The sequence below is a fragment of the Alligator sinensis genome, unplaced genomic scaffold (assembly GCF_000455745.1).
Source record: "Alligator sinensis unplaced genomic scaffold, ASM45574v1 scaffold1241_1, whole genome shotgun sequence".
NCBI classification, from domain to species: domain Eukaryota; kingdom Metazoa; phylum Chordata; order Crocodylia; family Alligatoridae; genus Alligator; species Alligator sinensis.
The window spans coordinates 1,712,440-1,729,928 of NW_005842202.1; the positions used below are offsets into that span (position 1 = coordinate 1,712,440).

Here is a 17,489-nt window from a genome sequence, read left to right on the forward strand (position 1 = left end):
GACTTCTTGGTTCAGCTCCGAGACACCCATCTAGGCCCAGGGACCTGCTGCCGTGCAGAGCTGCCAACTGCTCTGCTTCAGCCCTGCAGCAGAAGAGATGAACGCCAGTTTTCCTAAGAGACCGGGTCTGACCCCAGAGCCCTCTTGGGCTGACTTTGGCCAGGGGGACCCCTGCCGCGACCGCGCACCGTCTGCAAGCAGCCGGCACAATAACACACCTACCTCATCGTGCCCACCACGACAGGGGCCGGGGCTGGCAGTCCGTGTGCCACGATCCCTCCTGGGGCTGCTACTGCTCCCGCCGGCGGTCCCAGCACCATCTGAAGCCTTGGCCCCGGGCTGGCGCCAGCCTAGCGCTCCGGGTCCCGTCCACCGCCAGGCATCTTCCCATTCATTCTGGAGGCAAATCCTCTCCTGGCCCGCATGGCTGGAGCTTATGGGAGGGCCAAGGAGCACGGCGGCTGCCTCCAATCCTGCTGTGGGAGAAGAAGGTCACCCGTTAATCTTCCTCAATGACACGCAGAATTACCTCAAGATGATTTAATCAGGGAGGCTCGGGCAAGGGGGAGCCACGCTGCCTTGGAGATGCTGGCGCCTGCAGGGTTAATCTCCTAGTGCTTCTGCTGCAGCTGGCAGGAGGGATCTCCCTTTCCAGCTCCAGACAGAGCCCTGCTCAACCTCCCAGGAGCCGAGGAGGAGGAAGGGTGAGCCCACGGCTTGGTTAGGTACTTACCCAGGAGGCCCAAGTTTGGAGCAAATGCTCTCCTTCCCTCATCACAGGGCAGCTGCCAGCATCGCTCATGGAGGGGAAGTGACGTTCCTGCCACCACCACGGGGTCGTTTGGTGCAGAGACTGCTGCTGTTGCACCCGCTGCACGTGTACGATGGGTTGCAAGAAGAGAGGCAGCCAAGGAGCACCGCGGGGTATCCTCTGCAAGGAGCTGCTGGCCTGCAAATAGCACATCAGCCCAGGGGCCATGCACATGCCCATGTACACCCTGGTGTAACGTGGCCTTGCTCCCCCCTCTAGGTCCCACTCCCCAGACAGGGCCACGATCCTGCTGCTGCACTGGCAGCAATCGGGCTGCAATGGAGTCAATGGAAAACCCCTTCCTGAAATGGAGCTGCTAGAAGCAGCCACATGCTCCCGTTAAAGCCGGTTCCCTACTGAGCAGAGGTTTAAAATAGCCCGGGTAGCCCCCAAGGTATAAATACCCACTGAGCCGCAGCCTGTGGGGCACGAGGGCTCCAAACGCAAGTGACTTCGTCTTGCTTGGGGATCCAGGGCTCAGGGACGCCGAGCCTAAGGGTGGTAGATTCACCTCCCCGTGACAGGCTCTCAGGAAAGGGGGCAGCTCCCGTCCTAGGTGCATGCAGCATCCCTGGGATGAAGGAGCGCAGCAGCCTCCTACGTGCGGGATGGGAGCGCCGTGCCCCGAGGCGGCGGGGGGACGTGCGACCTCGGCTGCCCCTTCAAATTCCAGCAGCCAGAAGCTCCCCTCCCCTCCGGGGGTGGCTGGGAAGTGAAGGGGTGGCCGTCTCGGTCTGGTGCCCAGGCGTCCCCCACCCGAACAACCACGAGCAATGCTCGCAGGGCCTGGGGCAGGCCAGGCAGGCTTGCAGCACAAAGGAGAGTGCTTGGGGTGATGGCAGAGGCTGGCCCCTTCTTCCCTTCTCCCTGGGGCTGGGCACAGGCGTGCTTTGGCGGGACCTGCAGCCTGGCAAAATGCCCTGGGCTGCTCACATAGGGCGAGACGTGCCCATTGTCTGCATCCTGGAGAGGCTGAGTCAGCCCCTGCCCACCCCGGTGGGCCACGGCCCGGAGCCAGCCGTAGGGAGAGGAATGCCAACCTTGCAAACACCGTGCTGCCCCAGCCCGTTGCCCAGGCGGGGGGCAGGGAGACGCCGGCCTCGCTGCCAGCCGGGGCTGACGTTCCTGTGATCACAAGCGGAGCAGAACACCTTGCCCGACACGTCAGCACCGAGGTTTCACTCGGGAGCTTCATCATCCTGCTGCCTTTGATCTGTCAGGCAGAGCGCAGAAGGCAGAGCTCCCACAGCCACCCAGACCGTGCCCCGGGGACGGAGGGTGGAGGGGGGCGCAGCCAGCCTGGGCAGCCTCTCTCCTCGGGACACCCCAAGGGGACAGGCCTTGGCAGCACGGCCGGAAGGCAGAGCCCTTTCCCCGCCCCATTTGGCCTAAAGCTCTGCAGAGAGCACAATCCCCAGCCTCGGCTGGTCCTGGCACCATTGCACCTGCCTCGACCGAGCTGCCCCATCACTGGCTGCTCCGGCTCTCGCGGGGCTGGCGGCAAAGCTCGGCTTGGGCGATGGTGCTCATCGCTGCAATGAGGGGGTACCCTGATGATCCAGCATGCCCCACCACCTCCAGCTACGGGGTGTGAGCCCCGCATGCATGCCCAGCTCTGCCATGGACGTGGCTTCGACCACGGCCGTGCCAGCCCCCTGGCTCTCAGGAGGAGGATGCCGTAATTCGCCGGCCTTGCCCCGCAATCTCCTTCTTGATAACAAAGCGGGCAGATGAGGGAGGGATTAGGCACTAATCCCCCCCATAAAGATGAAATTCCCCAAGCCTGACATGGTGTTCCCTCTGCGTGTCTGGGCACGGAGCGACAGCTGGCCAGGCCGGGTCGCCAGGCGCCTCGGGGGCCCCCAAGAGCCTTCAATGCCACGGGGTCATCTTCCTCTCCCCGCAGTGGGGTTTGCAGGGGTCGTGTCCCGGCTCCGCCATGGCTCCTTGGCCTGTTCTGCACCTTATCTGTGTCCTGGACTCTCCATCGTTGGAAGGAGATAGCAGCTCAGCCCAGCCCGTGGGGTTATCGCCGGGGGAACATATGCAAAGCACTTTCCGAGGATGCACGGGGCCACATCAGGGCTAAGTCCAGAGAGGCTGTTGCAATGAGTGAGGGTTTTGGGGGTCCTGTGCCTGCCCCAGAAGCCCCCCATGCCGAGCCCCTCCTGCCGTCATGCCTGGCCCTGGCTGCAAGATGAGGGGTTTCCAGCGCAAAACGTTTGCTCCTTGGGTCTCTGGGAAGGAGGCAGGGAAGAGGGATGTTTCCCACAAGCACCAGCATCTGCTGCCTGACACAGGGGCCGCGATCTCCTCTTCTCCCCAAGCCCAGCAGATACAAGCCGCTCACCATAGGCTCAGGAAGGTGCTGCCAGCACGGGGGGGGAACCCTGCCTTTGCCTCCAGCACGATGGGCCCCTCCTGGGGAGAGAGGATCGGCCAAGGATCCTTCTCCGTGCGGGCCTGGACATGACGCTGGCTGCCTTGCAAGACGGCTGCTACATCAGAGACGGATGAGGGGAGTTGGCTTGCAGATGCAAAGAGCGGCAGCTTTCCCGGTTCCTCCATCCCCCACTGGCTGTGGGCCTCGGGCCACCGCGACAGCTTCGTGGGAGTCAGGTCTCCGGTCCCTGTAGCAGCTGGCCCGGGGTGATGGAGCCACGACTGGACCATGCAGGCGGCATGGGTTAATTCCCTCCTGCCCGTGAAAGGGCCGTGAGCCCCGGCAGGGGGTGGGAAAGCACCTCGTGCCACCGCGGCGCCAGCGATAAGAGGGTTGTGCAGCCGGCGACCTTCCCACGGAGGCCTGAGCAAGCAGGCGGTGCTGCCCTCCATGCTGGCACCGTGGGGCCCGATGCACACCCTCGGGGTCCTGCTCCGTGGAGACGTGTTTCGGGACGAGCGACGATGCATTGAGCAGGCCTGCGAGGAGGGGCGAGTCGCAGGGGGCTAGGGGATCTGGCTCCAGCTCTCTGCCGGTTCCCTCCCCACCCAGCCCCGTGCTCATGCAGCTGCCCGTCAGCCAGTGGCACTTTCCCTGCCAAGCCCAGCCTCTCACCTCAGGGGTCCTGAGGCCCGGGGGATTTGCGTGTTTAGTGCTTAACCCTCTTGTGTGCGGCAGCACGGGCGTCATCGGTATTGTCTTCATCTGTCAGCACCGGGGCAGCCAGGCCCTCCTCTCCCCGCAGGGCCTTTTCTCCAGCCAACACCCTCCGATGTGCACGCCTGAACAGCCTCCGTGCCACGGCCCTGCCCTGCCTTTCCCCCTGCACACAAGCCCCCTGCTTCCCCAAGTCTCCATCCCTGCTCCTCTTCCTCCCTCTTGCTCATTGCTGCAGCTCCCCTGCACCGGCTGGGTCTCAGCTGGGCGGGCAAGGCAGGTGGGAACGCAGCTGTAACCACTATCCCTGCAAGCGCCCACCCGCGCCAGGGTACCGCCCAGCCTGCGCCGACAACCCAACTAGTGCCACGCAGCCCGGGGCCCGAAGCTCGGGAGCGGGAGGCACCGGGACATCCCCTCCCACACCGGACTCTCACAAGCAACAAGCAGGAGACTCCAGCAGGCTGCAGGGGAACAGCTCGGCCGCACTTCAGAGCTGCTCGGGCTTGTGGCTTTGCGTCGTGGCCAGAAAACCACGCTGCGCGGGCACTGGCGACGGGCCACCCTGCAGAAGCTGCAAAGTGCTGCACACGCCGAGATATTGGCTGATGAGCTTTGATAGATTGCTTCCCTAGCATTGAATTTCAGCTCCTCGTGTACCTCGTATTTCCTGCCTAGCCAGGACTACTTACGGACTCTTTTTTTTTTTTTTTTTTAAATACAGTAAAACCAACAAGACATGAAATGATTGTGGCCACACCCAGGAATTAGTGGTATAAGCTTGAATTTTCCCCACGCTGTTCCTCAGAAAGCTAGAAACAAATAGCAGCTCTCTGTCAATAGCCCGGCCACTGAAAACAGCACATTCATGGAAATCCACACCATAAATACACAGCTCCAAAAGCGTTAATACCAAAAGCTTCTGCTCCAGCACCTCAGCTTATCTCAGCCCCGCCAGCGGCGGAGCCGGGGCACAGATTACAGACGCAGCGTTAGCATGGCTTGGAGCTGCAACAGGAAAGTTCAGCTGAGTGGCATGTTTCTCTCGCTCTTCGGGTGGGTCTCGTCCTGTGTCACCACGTACGCGCCACTCTGGAAGAACCTCAACTTGGACTTAAACGAACTGGAGATCTGGAACATGGGGCTCTGGCAGGTCTGCATCATCCAAGAGGAAGGCGCCATGGAGTGCAAAGCCTACGACTCTTTCCTGGCGCTGCCGCTGGACCTCCGGGTATCCCGAATCCTGATGTGCCTCTCCAACGGGCTGGGGCTCCTGGGGTTCGTGCTCTCCAGTTTCGGGCTGGACTGCTGGAAGCCCTGGGAAGACAAGCCGGAGCTAAGGAAACGCCTGGTGTGTTTCGGAGGGGCCATTTTTGGCATGTCCGGCATCGTGACCCTCACCCCCGTTTCCTGGGTTGCTTATAACACGGTGCTTGAGTTCTGGGACGAGACCATCCCGGAAATCGTCCCGCGGTGGGAATTTGGGGAGGCGATGTTCTTGGGCTGGTTTGCTGGATTTTTCCTCGTGGTGGGGGGGCTGCTCCTTCTCTGCTCCCCCTGCGCGGGAAGGACTGAGATGCCGGCAAAACCGTTAGCAGCTCGTCACGAAGCGGCCAGGATCCAGCGCCCGGCCAGGATGCCACATTGGAGCCACCCCTCACATCCCAGAAACGCCGACCTGGTAATCTAGGACTCCCAGCACAGAATTGTGCACAGGTACTGGCCCTCGCGATCCCAGAGCCAGTTCCCATAATGTTTTACAGGATGATTTGCTTATGCATAAGACAGTGTCGCAAATCTTCTTTCCTTCCTCTGTGTGTTTAACTTTTACGAGAGTAACAGCTTTTTTCTGCCACACTTGCAAACTGAGCCTAGCATTATAAAGCCACCCAGGGGGGACCCAGAGCAGTAAAGAGCACTTCATATGCCTATCCCCATGTACCCTATAGCCTGTCACTGATTACACTGAAAATTTCCGATGGTTGCGAATGTATTGATTGTAACGACTGTGCACAATTTTGAAAGTTCCCTCTTTCACTGTCCGTTGCATAGCGATGTATTCCAAATAAATTATTCAAGTAAAGAGCGAGATGTTTTTGTACTCTGGAGAAGTCCCTGTGTCTGGAACAGAGCGTAAAGACAATATTGTAGCTGCAGGGGCAATGCTGCCGTAGGGTGTCTCTTAGTTTATTTAGTGAGCAAAAAAAAAATTGCTTGATATCAAAAACTAGATTTGTTGAGTCCAGGAAGGGTGCCAGGCCCGCAGCAGTGCTGCACTCAGTGAGACTGTGGAGTATCGCAGGCTCTCAATTAGAAGGCTGTCTTGCTCACTTGTGTAGTGACAGCAATGAGCCTTAAGGGTCCGTCTAAAGATTTCTCCCCGACGTGCTGCCGTCGGCTGCGTACAAACTGCATGCTCACGTGCACTGACTAATCCTGATGTGAGAAATCGGCTCAATACCCCTGCGGGCCGGGTTGGGAATCAGTTTGGTGCAACTGTGCTACCGGACACTTCTGTTTCGCTACCTTTAAAACTTTTGCTTGCAATACGGGCCGCGACTGCGACAACAAAGCACGGGGGGCTCCCATCCAAAAACAGAAAACCGACTTCCTTTGAGAAGCAAAGTCCAGTTCTGCTTTAAAAGTTCAGTTTTGTAATTCGTACTTTGCTCCAGCTGAGATGAAGGGCAGAGTTGCCGACACACGCAGATGGGATTTTCTAGCCTGGTTGAACCTAGGACATATCAGAAACCTTGCATGTGGGCCCAAAACTGGAAATCCAGAGCTTCCAAAACAACCCGTCCTCCCCACCCAAGCTTTCCAGCTCTGCCCATCTTTACTTGAAGTGATTGCACGCTCTGGCCATGATCAAGCAGCTACTTGAAGGTTGGGGTATTTTTGATGTGCGGGTACAGACAGTCCTACCAGTATTAGGAAAACCGGAGGGTTCTGCGTACAGTCTTGCTCTTCCACGCAGGTTCATGCTTGTCACCAAATCTGGGGTCAGGAAGGATTTTCTCCTTAAAATCAGACTGCCACAGACTCTGTGGGGTGCTGCCTTCTGCTGTAGCATGGGGCACGGGTCTTTTCCTGGCATATTCTGACCCTCTATTAACCAAGCACTTCCCAGGGACTGGCAGCACCCTTGTCTCCCTGGCTTTCCCTATGACGTGCTGTTGGGCGTCTCTTGCAGTTGTAGAGGAAGGTCCTAAGTGGTGATCTGGGGGATTTCTTTGAGTTACCTATTGCCTGGGAATGGAATCGAGGATCCAGGACACCACTTCCCATCCTAAGTGCCCCTGTAGGGTCTCCAAGCGTGAGCCAACAGGGGATCTTCCCCATTTGCTCCAACAGGCTGTGGATCAGGCCTCCAATGCCTACAGTGAAACCTCAGGGCTCATGTTAGCAAGATGTGGAAGGAGTCACAGGACTTTTTCATTCTGAAAAGTTTCCTCCATGGGCCTCCTCTCTTAGAGGTCGACAGCCGGGCACAACATGAAACTCCCCTGCAAGGGGCAGCCAGGGACCTCTTGATGGGACATAAAAGGCTCAGCCACTGATTCCCATGGCTCCACTGCACGGCACCTTAATGTCCACTTAGCTTGCACAAGAAGAGGATTCTCATGGCTGCCGCCTTTCCCCTCGCCCCTTAAATCGGACGCTTGCATTCGTGGCAGCACAGGTGGTGGCGGCGGGAGCCGGTCCACTGCAGGTGGAGTTCGGAGCGAAGAGTGCGGCCAGGAGTCCTGTTTCATGCAACATCCTTCACAATGAGGATCAAGAGATGCAAAACACTGAGGCGAGAAGGGCAGCATTCTTGGCAGGTGAATGCGCTTTGCAAAGATTTACACAAACTATTAGCTGTTTTCCAAAGGCTTGACAACTTCACAAAGCAAAGCGACTCTGTTTTGGCTGTAACTCAGACCTCCGCACCCTTTGGAAATAAAAATATGGGCGAGGGAAAGGGAAGGCAAGAGCGCGAGTGGAGGATGTTGTGACAGCCCAGACTCTTAGGTTGAACACGCTCCCCTTTCTCTCCACAGCTTTAAGGCCTGATCCAATGTCAACAGAAAGCCCTCGGAGGAATTCAATGGGCACTGTTTAATGAAAACACGTTCGGAGCCCGGTCCAATTTCCTAATGTTTATTGTTCTTTGCGGGGTGTGGGGTGGGAGGCCTGTCAGCCATTACCTTGCTGGTAGTAATTTAAAGGCCCGGGGCAGGGAAATCTTCTCAGGATTGCACAAACTACAACATGCTAAATCTGCTTACGCTCCCAAAAACAACATCCCCGTCCTTCACAGGCTGGGGTGGCTTTCTGCAGCCGCGTGACATACGGGGCTTGAAATTATGCAGCAGCTACTAGTGTCTCGAGATAACAGAGCAGAGGGGAAGTCCGCAGGGGTGGCGAAGAGCAAATACAGCTGTGGGTTACGTGGTGCAGAAGGCTACAGTGAACTACTTCCGAGGCCCAAACTGGTTCAAACTTAGCTGGCCACTGAGCAAGGGGCACCTCCGAACCAAGACCTCCCTCCCTCCGGGGATCAGACATGCAACTATCCCGAACCTAAGTCTGCAGCGTGTTACTGAACTCAAAACCATGAACAGACAGCATGCGTGAAAGTAGGGCATAACCACCACTTCCTTTTGGGATGAGAGTCGCATTGTGCTGCCCTTGGGCACGCTGTGCCATACACATAAGACCATCACGTCAAACCACCAGATATCCTTGCCCTGTATAATTCCTTAGAAAGGTCATGGCAGGCTTGTGGTGCGTGCATGTTGGAAGACAGGCTCTCTTTCAACAGGTGTTTTCTGTTTTGATATTAAAGCATTAGCTGGGAGAAAGCAGGGCGACTATCACCTCCTGTGGTTACATAACCAGGAAAGACAAACGGACGAAGCAAACCACCCCACGGACAAGTCTGGACTCCAGCAGAAATCCACTCATCGTGACTATCTCTGCATCCACGGCCTCTTCTAAGCATCTGCGTTCTTCTTTGACCCCACGAGTCTCAGAGTAGGGTGCCCCCTTCCCTCTCCATTGCTGGCAATTAGCCTGGGTTTGGCTAATCGCTAACAGAGGCTGACCTACCCAAACGAGAATGCTTCTGCTCAGTCCGGGCTGATGCCAGCCCCTGAATACGAACCAAAAAACATTGTGTTCCCAAACGGATCGACACGACGCCGAGCTGCGGGAGCTGAATGTTCTGCCCTCCTCTCCACTAATTTAACGTGACTAAGTTATTCACAGCTGCGTTCTTGGACATGGCAGTTTCCCGCAGGCTGCCTGAATGCCCGGCCTAACGCGGCACGGCTCAGCACAGAAAGGGGCTAAAGCAGGGCTCTGCTGCGCATCCCCCGTTAATTAGGAGACTTCAGCCCTGGTTAGCAACATCCGAACCACGTGTGAAATTCAATGGGAGACCGACCAGCCTAGCAGAAAGCAGGGGACGTAATCCCCATCTCTATATTCCCATCTGGCCCTTCCTTTCTGACACGCTCCAGTGTCTCAGGAGACCCTCATATTCAAAGGGGAGTGCATGTCACCACTGAGAATACACACACCTTCTCTCCAAGGGTGCTGCGACTGTCTAAAGCCTGCTCCTTGAGCACGGGCTGGTGCCCCTCGAGACAAAAGGCAGCTGCCAGAAGGGCTAGAAACTTGTCCTTCCCATTAGAAAGCTAATTCAAAGCAGAGAGGAATGCGCACCTCCAGCCACACTGTTTAATTTTGAACATGAGACAACACTTGGATAGAAACCCAGACAGGAGGACAACTCAAAGGGCAACTGCAGCTCGCCCCACCCTCACTTCACTTCAGGGGACTTGGGGTAGACACAACTCTGCTGGAGCCCCGTTCAGCTACATTATACCTTGCACTCATGCACTATCTAACAAGACTTCAGGCTGCATGGCAGACAAGCAACGCATGCTTACGGCTAGTCGCACTTAACCCCAGGGCAGAAAAGCACCAGTACTTCCTCTTGGCCTGCTCTACAATTTGCAGCATGCAACTATTGCAGCAGTGGCGTTGCCAAGCCCCGAGTGGAAATGCTGTTAAGAGCCTTGTTGAAGGCTGATAATTAGGAGGTGAACCAACTCTACAACCCCTGACTAGCAGAAGTCGCTTCGCGTTTCCAACAGCTTTATCCATCCTAAGGGACAAACAGGAGGGTCACCACCATACCACCCAGCACAAGACGTCTGCCTCTAGAGGCCACTCTTTCTTCACAGCGAAAATGTCATGGCAATTTTTTTTTGCATTTTTTTGTAACTTGAGAAACAGGTTTAAGCCATGTCAGACTCATCTTGTGGGTGACTGCTCTCTTTTCCTGTGTTCCCGCTGAGGCACAAGCGTGTCTTGGGACACCATACCAAAGGGGGGGGAGAAAAAAAACAAAACCCAGAGAGCTATTTTTTTCTAAAATAAAACAACTGCTTTTATTGCATGTTTATAAAACCTGCACATTCCTATCCAACAGGATTTCTTCCCATTTATTGGGAACAGCTTGTCTGAAACAATGTTATCATCATCCAAATAAAATGCAAACGGCCTTTAAAACGCATCCAGCTGGGGCTCTCCCCATTGCCCAGATGCATCATCACCGAAGGATATAAAAGCAGACCAGGTTCTCCAGGTGTGTCCAGTGTTCCTGTTCATCATCAATAACTCACTATTACAATTTACAGGAGGTGGAGGAGGAAATAGCTATGTTCACTTCTGAGAGGGGAACACATATTTCCATTTCTCTGGGGGACATGGCGGGGAAGGGGTCTCTTCTCTAGCCAGTGAGCTATGACCATGGCCCTGACCAAGGTGCAGAACGCCTGTCCTGTCTCACGGCCCTGTCACCGCTGACTTTCATCTCCCTCAGAAGAAGAGCCCAGTGTATTTGCTGGCTGAAAAACAGAGGTGCCCTTTTCTTGGGCTTGGTTCAACTGAAAAAAAATGCAGCTGCATGAATGATGGCCTGCACTGTATCCACTGTGGCTATCGTTCCTCGCTACTTAATCACCCAACTTGGACTGCTTGCCAAGCTGCTGGCACATATGGATGTCTAATCTCTTGCACCTGAGAGGTTAGAAAGGTGCGGGTGAGCCTAACAGGTCGGCGACACTTGCTAGTTTGGTTGGTGTCCTGACCGGCTCTGCTACCCGCTGTCCACACAGTCCCAACTACTTATTCCTGATGGACTTTTTTTTTTTTCAAAGGAGTGCCACAATATTCAAAGAGCCCTTTCCATATCCTTGTCAGTGCAAGACAGCTGCGATTGCCAGTCACATACTGAGCAGTCTGAGGTACGGTGTTCCTGCTCTTTGCATTTCAGCTTACAATGGTATTGCAAGAGTGCAACTCTGTCTTTTTTTCCCCTCCCCTCATATTTACAAAGTATGCATTAGGTCTGTCTGAATGCGAATGGTCTACCTCTTTTTCCTCCCTCACCCGCTCGCACGTCCGATGGCAGGATTCAGCGCACTTAAGTGGTTTACAATATATCACAGCTACCGCTGAGAAGTCGGCGGCCTATTTCACAGTCACGGTTGAGGCCTCGTGGATGGACTCCATCACGGCGGCGAATCGGCTGCAGAGGTCGTAGGGGGAGTTGGGCCGGATCTTCGGGGGCTCTTTCAGGACAATCACCTCTGCAGAGCAGTCCAGCAGCCTGGGGAGCAATTCACCCAGCTTCATTTGCAGAGTTGCTGCAAAGAGGGGAGAGGACGGCAAAAGTCAAGCACACTGAAACAACTGCAGGTGTTAGGGTCGCAAGAACAAAGCAGTTAGCTCATTTGATCTGCTTGAGCTCGTTACCAACCAGCAGCTCCCAGCCTGAGAACCGCTTGTGGCGAGTGCACAGAAACGCGTACGGTTTGGTGGAGCAGAGGCACCCAGGCCAACCGTCTGCCGAGTCCTGTATCTTACCTCTGACAAGGGCCGGTATCAAATGGCTCCGTGAAAAGAAAAAAACCTGTACTTCCAACTCGCTGTTCTTATCTCAAGGAAAACCAAAATATGCTGCCTTTGTTGCTGACCCGCTGGTTCCCCTGAACCCAGGTTGCATGACATGGTCATCCCCGTCTCAATTCTGCAACACCGAGAGCATTTGCAAGGCACATTTTCTCAACGACACTCAGTTTTTAAAAAAAAGTGTCAGCCCTCGCAGTCTCGGACTGATGCACTGGAGCCAAAACAGACCAGGAGTCATTCAACCCTTCATGAATACCAGTAATCAAGAGCTTAATAATGCCAGCTCCTGGGTATGGCCATAACCTGCATCCTTCTGGAGGGCCTGGTGGCAATGCGGTGGGGCTACTCGTGGCAGGGTAGCTCCTATAAAATACCACAGCATTGCAGCCTCCTGAGCAAGGTGAGTACAGGACACCGCAAACCCCTGGCCACCACTGCCTTGCGGGCTCTCCTTGGCTGGAGAACGGCTAAGGGACATCACCCGGATAGAAACATGCTCCCGGTGAGGCATTAGACAGTCAGCAGACGCTCTAATCTGTTGCTCTCTGGTATCAACGCACTGGACGTCTGGACTCAGTCTGGGCTTTGGACTCTTACTGGTGTAAAGGAGTGATGGTAGGTCTAAGGCAGCCTCCACTCCTCCATACTCCTGCCTAGCTGCACGTGTCGAAGGTCTTGGTGTGACGGTCGCAGGACTCCATAAGGGGCACAAGGAACCTGCCAAGGTGCCCAAGCAGCCCTATTACAGGGTGGCCCGCTTGCCTCTCTTGAGGCAGGCCCTAGAAAAGGCAGGCCAAAAAAGCCATGCCCCAACCCAATCCATCCTGGCCAAAACAAAATCAAGCAAACCGCACGTTGGAAACTTGTAGCAAGCTGTGTCGCTCTCAAGTTGGACTCGTTGGCCACAGGCAGATTCATTGGGCACCTGGCATGTTGACCACGATGGTTGCCTATATACTACAATATACCGGTGCCAATGCCAACACAGATAACGAGTCAAATCTGTGACTATTAAACAGTGAGAAACCAAAACCACCTGCTTTGGGACAGCCGGAGCAACACTATTCTGTTCAGGCACAGAAACAGCAGTTGGGCAGAGAGAAGCAAATTGAAAAAGAAAGTCTTCAAGTTAGTGACGTGCCCATCACAGAACCAGCTCAAGCTGCCAGTGAGCACAGCAAACTGTGAGCTCACTATCCAGTCACCGGCATACCAGGCGGGTCATCCCCGCAGCAGGCCTAGCACATTCAACGCTAACAAAAGCTTTCAGACTCAGCGCTTTGCTCCTGGACGGACAACACCTTGGAAGGGCTTGAGACTCGCCAGGTGAACGTGCCAACAATAATGCCCATTTCTTTTTTCTGAAAGACTAAGCAGCAACTTACTGCCCAAGAAATTTTGTACATAGCATGACCGTGCGAGGAGGAAGGCGACTCCACGGTTGGTCTACAGAACACAACGGAGGTAGAAAGAGGCAGGTGCTGCTCCTTCCGCATCTCCATCACCACCAATAAACAACTGCAGGTACAGTAAGGCCAGACCTGGGGAAGTGATGCTGCTAGCCAATCTTTTCAGCTTCCCTGCTCTACATTTTGAGAACAAGCCTCCTCTTTCTGCTGTGGCAAGTTTACCCTCTGCTGGTAGAAGAGAGCAGTGTTGAGAGCCTCTAGCCAGGCCTCCCACTCAAGCTGAGACGAAATCAGGGAGACTTAATTTTATCATACAGACACAAAACCTGGAGCAAATCAGCCATCCAGTACTGAAACGCAGATTGCATTCTCTAGCAATTCAGGACCCTGATTTTCAAAGCTGGGCAGCGAGCTGCTCTCATCCATTCCTCAATACTTTTTGGGAAAGTAGAGCACAATACCAACAGATGGGTAGTTATGAAGCTCTGGGCTGTAAGAAAAAAGTGACTGGTAGTGTCCCTATCGCAGGGTAACATCAGAGTGTATCCGATACCACATGCTTGAGAAGTAAAGAGGCACCCAGATGTTCTCTCCTCTTCCAGGCCAGCACACAAAAGAGACCAACAAAATCTGCTGGTTGGGAAGGTGGAAACTCAGGATGATAAAAAGAGCAAGGAGAGACCGAGGTATCTGTCTCCTGTTTCAAAAACATTAAACAGGCAGGAAACATTTCCTGTAGCTTAAGGACAAACCCCAATCACACTATTCCACTACACCATTTACGGGCAATAGGAGCAGACGGTTTTACACACTACAGCATGCAAATACTATGAATGACACAGGGAGTGCTTTAAATGGCCAGTGAAGTCTTTTCCTAGTTCAGATGCGGGACCCAGCCAGGACACAGGGGACTGGAGAGGAAAACAAGCGATTGGCATGCTACCGTCCATGTCTTCTTGTCCCAGGTAAGAACACCAGCGGTTTCTCATGATCTCAATGGCGTCCAGGTCATCCTGTGAGATGTCGTTGTTGATGATGAGGTGCATGCAGGGGATGATCAGCTCATTCAGGATGCTAACGCCATCTGCCACGTGCGCCTCATCGCTGCTTATAAAGAGAGCTGCAGCCACATCGTTCAGCTTCTGCGGGGAAAACCAGGCACGAAAGGCATTTGATAAAGAAAGCACTGACTTTCCTGAGTCAATGGGCTACTGGGAAAACTATTCACCACCCACCCTCTCTGCCACTTTTTGGGCACAGGGGGAATACAACAGGACCAACCTGAGCTGCATGCATGCATCGGGAGAGATCACATTAGAGAGAACAAACTGCTCCAGAACTACGTCTAAGACATGCAAACAATTCTGGCCTTGAGAGGCCAAAATGGAGAACCACCACCACACAGTGGATGCCTTATTTGCTAAACTATGAATCCTCTCACTGGAGTTTGCTCCCTAGATTTTCATATTCATGTCAGCATGATGTGAGGACAGCTGCTGCTGTTATGGCCGCTACAGATAGAGTTACTCTGGATTCAGAAGCCACAGTGAAGCAGGAACAAAAGATAAATTCGAGTCTGATGTCATCTATTCCATTCCCCAAGACGAGCCACGCCACACTGTGCTCAATAACAGGAGGCCGAGAAGATCGCTGGGACAAAGAAGGGGACAAGGCTGGATACTCAAGGGGAGGGAAGACCACAGGCTATTGTTCCTAACAAAGTGCCATCAGGTGCACACAACAGCATTCACATCCTCACTGAAAGAACATCCTAAGGACAAGCACTGGTACCGTGTGTGGAAGGGGGTGCAAGGGGATTCAACCCATTGGGCACCCTGCGGAGATGTGACCTGAACCACGCAGCGACAAGGCTTGGGGCAGTTCACGCCGGCCCTGAAATCACTCGCTTTGAGGCTAGGACTCATCGATACAAACCAGCAGGCATTTTCTTCTGTACAAAGCAATCAGTGATTCGTCTGCTCCCCGGTTAGGCCCTTTCCTCAGCAGGGTGGTGTTACTTTGGTAGGCGTACACCAAGTAGGTCAGCGCTTCCTGGTACCTTTTAGAAGGAGGGAAGTGTCAGGTGCCAGCCACCCCACCACCTTCATCACGGTCCTACCTCTGCTCACCAGGCGGTCACCCAGGAAAGACCACCCACTTCCTCCCAGAGAGGGGCCGGTGTCGGACCCAACGAACAAAACTTCCAATTAACTCCAACTGTAATTTTTACAGTAGGTGTAGCTGTCTCTCCTAGTTTCCACTGGCATTTGGAGACAAAGAGGACTGACAGAAGCTGAGAACAGCATTTTCGGGTTCTCTGAGTTTCCTATAACTGGAGCCAGTCAGAAATCTTTCAAGTGAACAATATTTAGCTAAAATTTGAAAATTCAGCACCTAAACATTTGGAGTTCGATTTCAACAAGGCTCCACCTCAACCTAGCCCGGGGCCCACAAACACTTGTTGCACTTCTGAGTGAGTGCCTGCAAAGTCAGAGACCCGTTCCCCTTCACCAGGACCTTCACAGTGGCGCGGTTTTGTCTGGATCTGAACTGTGCACTAACGACACCCCTCGTGAAATGGAATTGCTTTTCCACATATTTTCTGCTCTATTTACAGATGTACTATGGTTCAAGGTTGGCTTTGCAGCAGTACAGAAAGGGGCATCAGTGCATCAGGCACAAAGGGCATTGGAAAAATATATAAAAGAGCAACCTACTTCCTATTTTGGTAGAGCTCCAACCCCGTCAGCAGATAAACAGACACCTTGCGAAATAAGCTGTAGTCTTCGTGCCATTTCTGTTCAGATGGAAAAAAAAGAAACATCACAGATGAAGTGTGCTTTCATACATGCACCTAGCTGCCAGCTCTTTGCCACAGGCTGAGTATGCATTTGTTTTTACCCTAGACTCAGGGTCCTTTTTCTCACGGTCTAATTAGAGAACTGTAGGTAAGTTATAGAGTGCCCCACATATGCGACCCATGCCCATCTTGGCTTTGGGGGAGGGCAGTGCAAAACCCATTCAAGTCTATGCCAAGTTCTCTCTTAATATGTGGTACATGAGCTCACACCAGCTCAATGCAAGCTCCCAATTTACTGGCTCTGTTTCAACCTCCCATAACAAACCATGGTCATCAGGTTTGTGGCACTGTTCAGCTTTCCTTTTGGGGCCCAGAATTACTGCTCCACAACCCCTACCCACGGAACAACCTTGACTTCTGCCGCTCAGGCACAGTGATGCTGCTTTGCCAGATGTGAGAAGCTGGCCACGTGGCTCCAAATTGGACCACGTCTGCTGCAGAAACAAGTACTGCAGAACTTGTGATAACGGAGTGGGACACATTAAATATCCCTGCCAGCACTCATCTGTCTCAAGAAGCCAGGTCCTAATGCTTCAAGGAGGAAGGGGTTGACCAATATGGGAACAACAATGCTGTCTGCTTGCACTGTGCTTGTCATCTGTGCACTGCACTAGGACACTTTTGGTACAAAGACGTTAGAGAGAAGAGAAAGCTATACTTAGTCCCTTACCTTGTACTCTTCCATATCCACATCATCAGGGCCAATCTCCTTCAGCTTAGCTTGTGCTACCTTCATAATACTAATGGACCTGCTCAGAGACAGAAGGATTAGAGCGCTAAGGCTAGGGAACACCGAGTCCCAAAGACAGCATCAGGTCTGCTGGTACGAACCGTTCATCGTAGCTGAGGTTCTTGTCCGCAAACTGCTCCAGCAGCGTCCGCTCCACCACCTGCTTGGGAGCGTTGTTCTGCAGGAAGTAGACAAGCACATGCTGCAACCGGGGGTCGCTCTGAGGCGTCGGGGTCTCTTTGGCCAGTAGATACAGTCTGGAATACTCTTCCCGGAAGGCCTGCCAAAGCCAAAGGAAAGCTAAAGGCCCAATTCACCCTTAGCACACATGCTGACTAGGAGCTCTGCAGCTGGAAAGTTTCTTCTAAGCCTATGCTTGCCCTGGTCCGTGCCAAGATTCACGGAGGAGATGTCTCTCTTCTTGAGACTCTCTAACTGCTCTCTATTTTGTCTGGTAACAGCGTTGTCCTACTCCAGCAAGTGCAAGGAGATCTATGAACCCATAGTGGCAAGTACCATGTAAAGACTCATCATCACTAAGCTACATGAACATTCAGGAGAGGGCTTTAAAATGCATCCAAACCATTTGGGGCTCTCTCCACCCACAGCTG

The 17,489-nt window shown here is 53.9% G+C and overlaps 2 protein-coding genes across 10 annotated transcripts in view; one reads left to right on the forward strand and one right to left on the reverse strand.

Moving 5' to 3' along the window:
• Positions 1-3,199: 3,199 nt before the first annotated feature.
• CLDN25 (claudin 25) lies at positions 3,200-5,952 on the forward strand. Its single transcript, XM_006026662.3, has one exon. It carries the CDS (start codon positions 4,909-4,911, stop codon positions 5,599-5,601), a length of 693 nt encoding a protein of 230 aa, XP_006026724.1. The 5' UTR covers positions 3,200-4,908; the 3' UTR covers positions 5,602-5,952.
• A 4,375-nt stretch (positions 5,953-10,327) lies between these two features.
• Positions 10,328-17,489, reverse strand: part of USP28 (ubiquitin specific peptidase 28) — a 37,708-nt gene continuing 30,546 nt past the window's right edge. For 6 of the 9 annotated variants that reach the window (XM_025207620.1, XM_025207623.1, XM_025207622.1 and 3 more), the window contains 6 exons: positions 16,980-17,158; positions 16,819-16,897; positions 16,006-16,085; positions 15,224-15,347; positions 14,232-14,430; positions 11,439-11,614 (listed from right to left, as the gene is read on the reverse strand). In XM_025207620.1, coding sequence (XP_025063405.1) covers positions 11,439-11,614; positions 14,232-14,430; positions 15,224-15,347; positions 16,006-16,085; positions 16,819-16,897; positions 16,980-17,158 — 837 coding nt within the window. Of the gene's footprint in view, positions 11,615-14,231; positions 14,431-15,223; positions 15,348-16,005; positions 16,086-16,818; positions 16,898-16,979; positions 17,159-17,489 lie in introns of all 9 variants that reach the window. The other 3 variants (XM_025207628.1, XM_014521318.2, XM_025207625.1) reach the window with 1 other exon arrangement.

Bases quoted from the DNA above. Each gene is read 5' to 3' on its own strand.
- CLDN25 (XM_006026662.3), top strand. From the start codon at position 4,909: ATGGCTTGGAGCTGCAACAGGAAAGTTCAGCTGAGTGGCATGTTTCTC.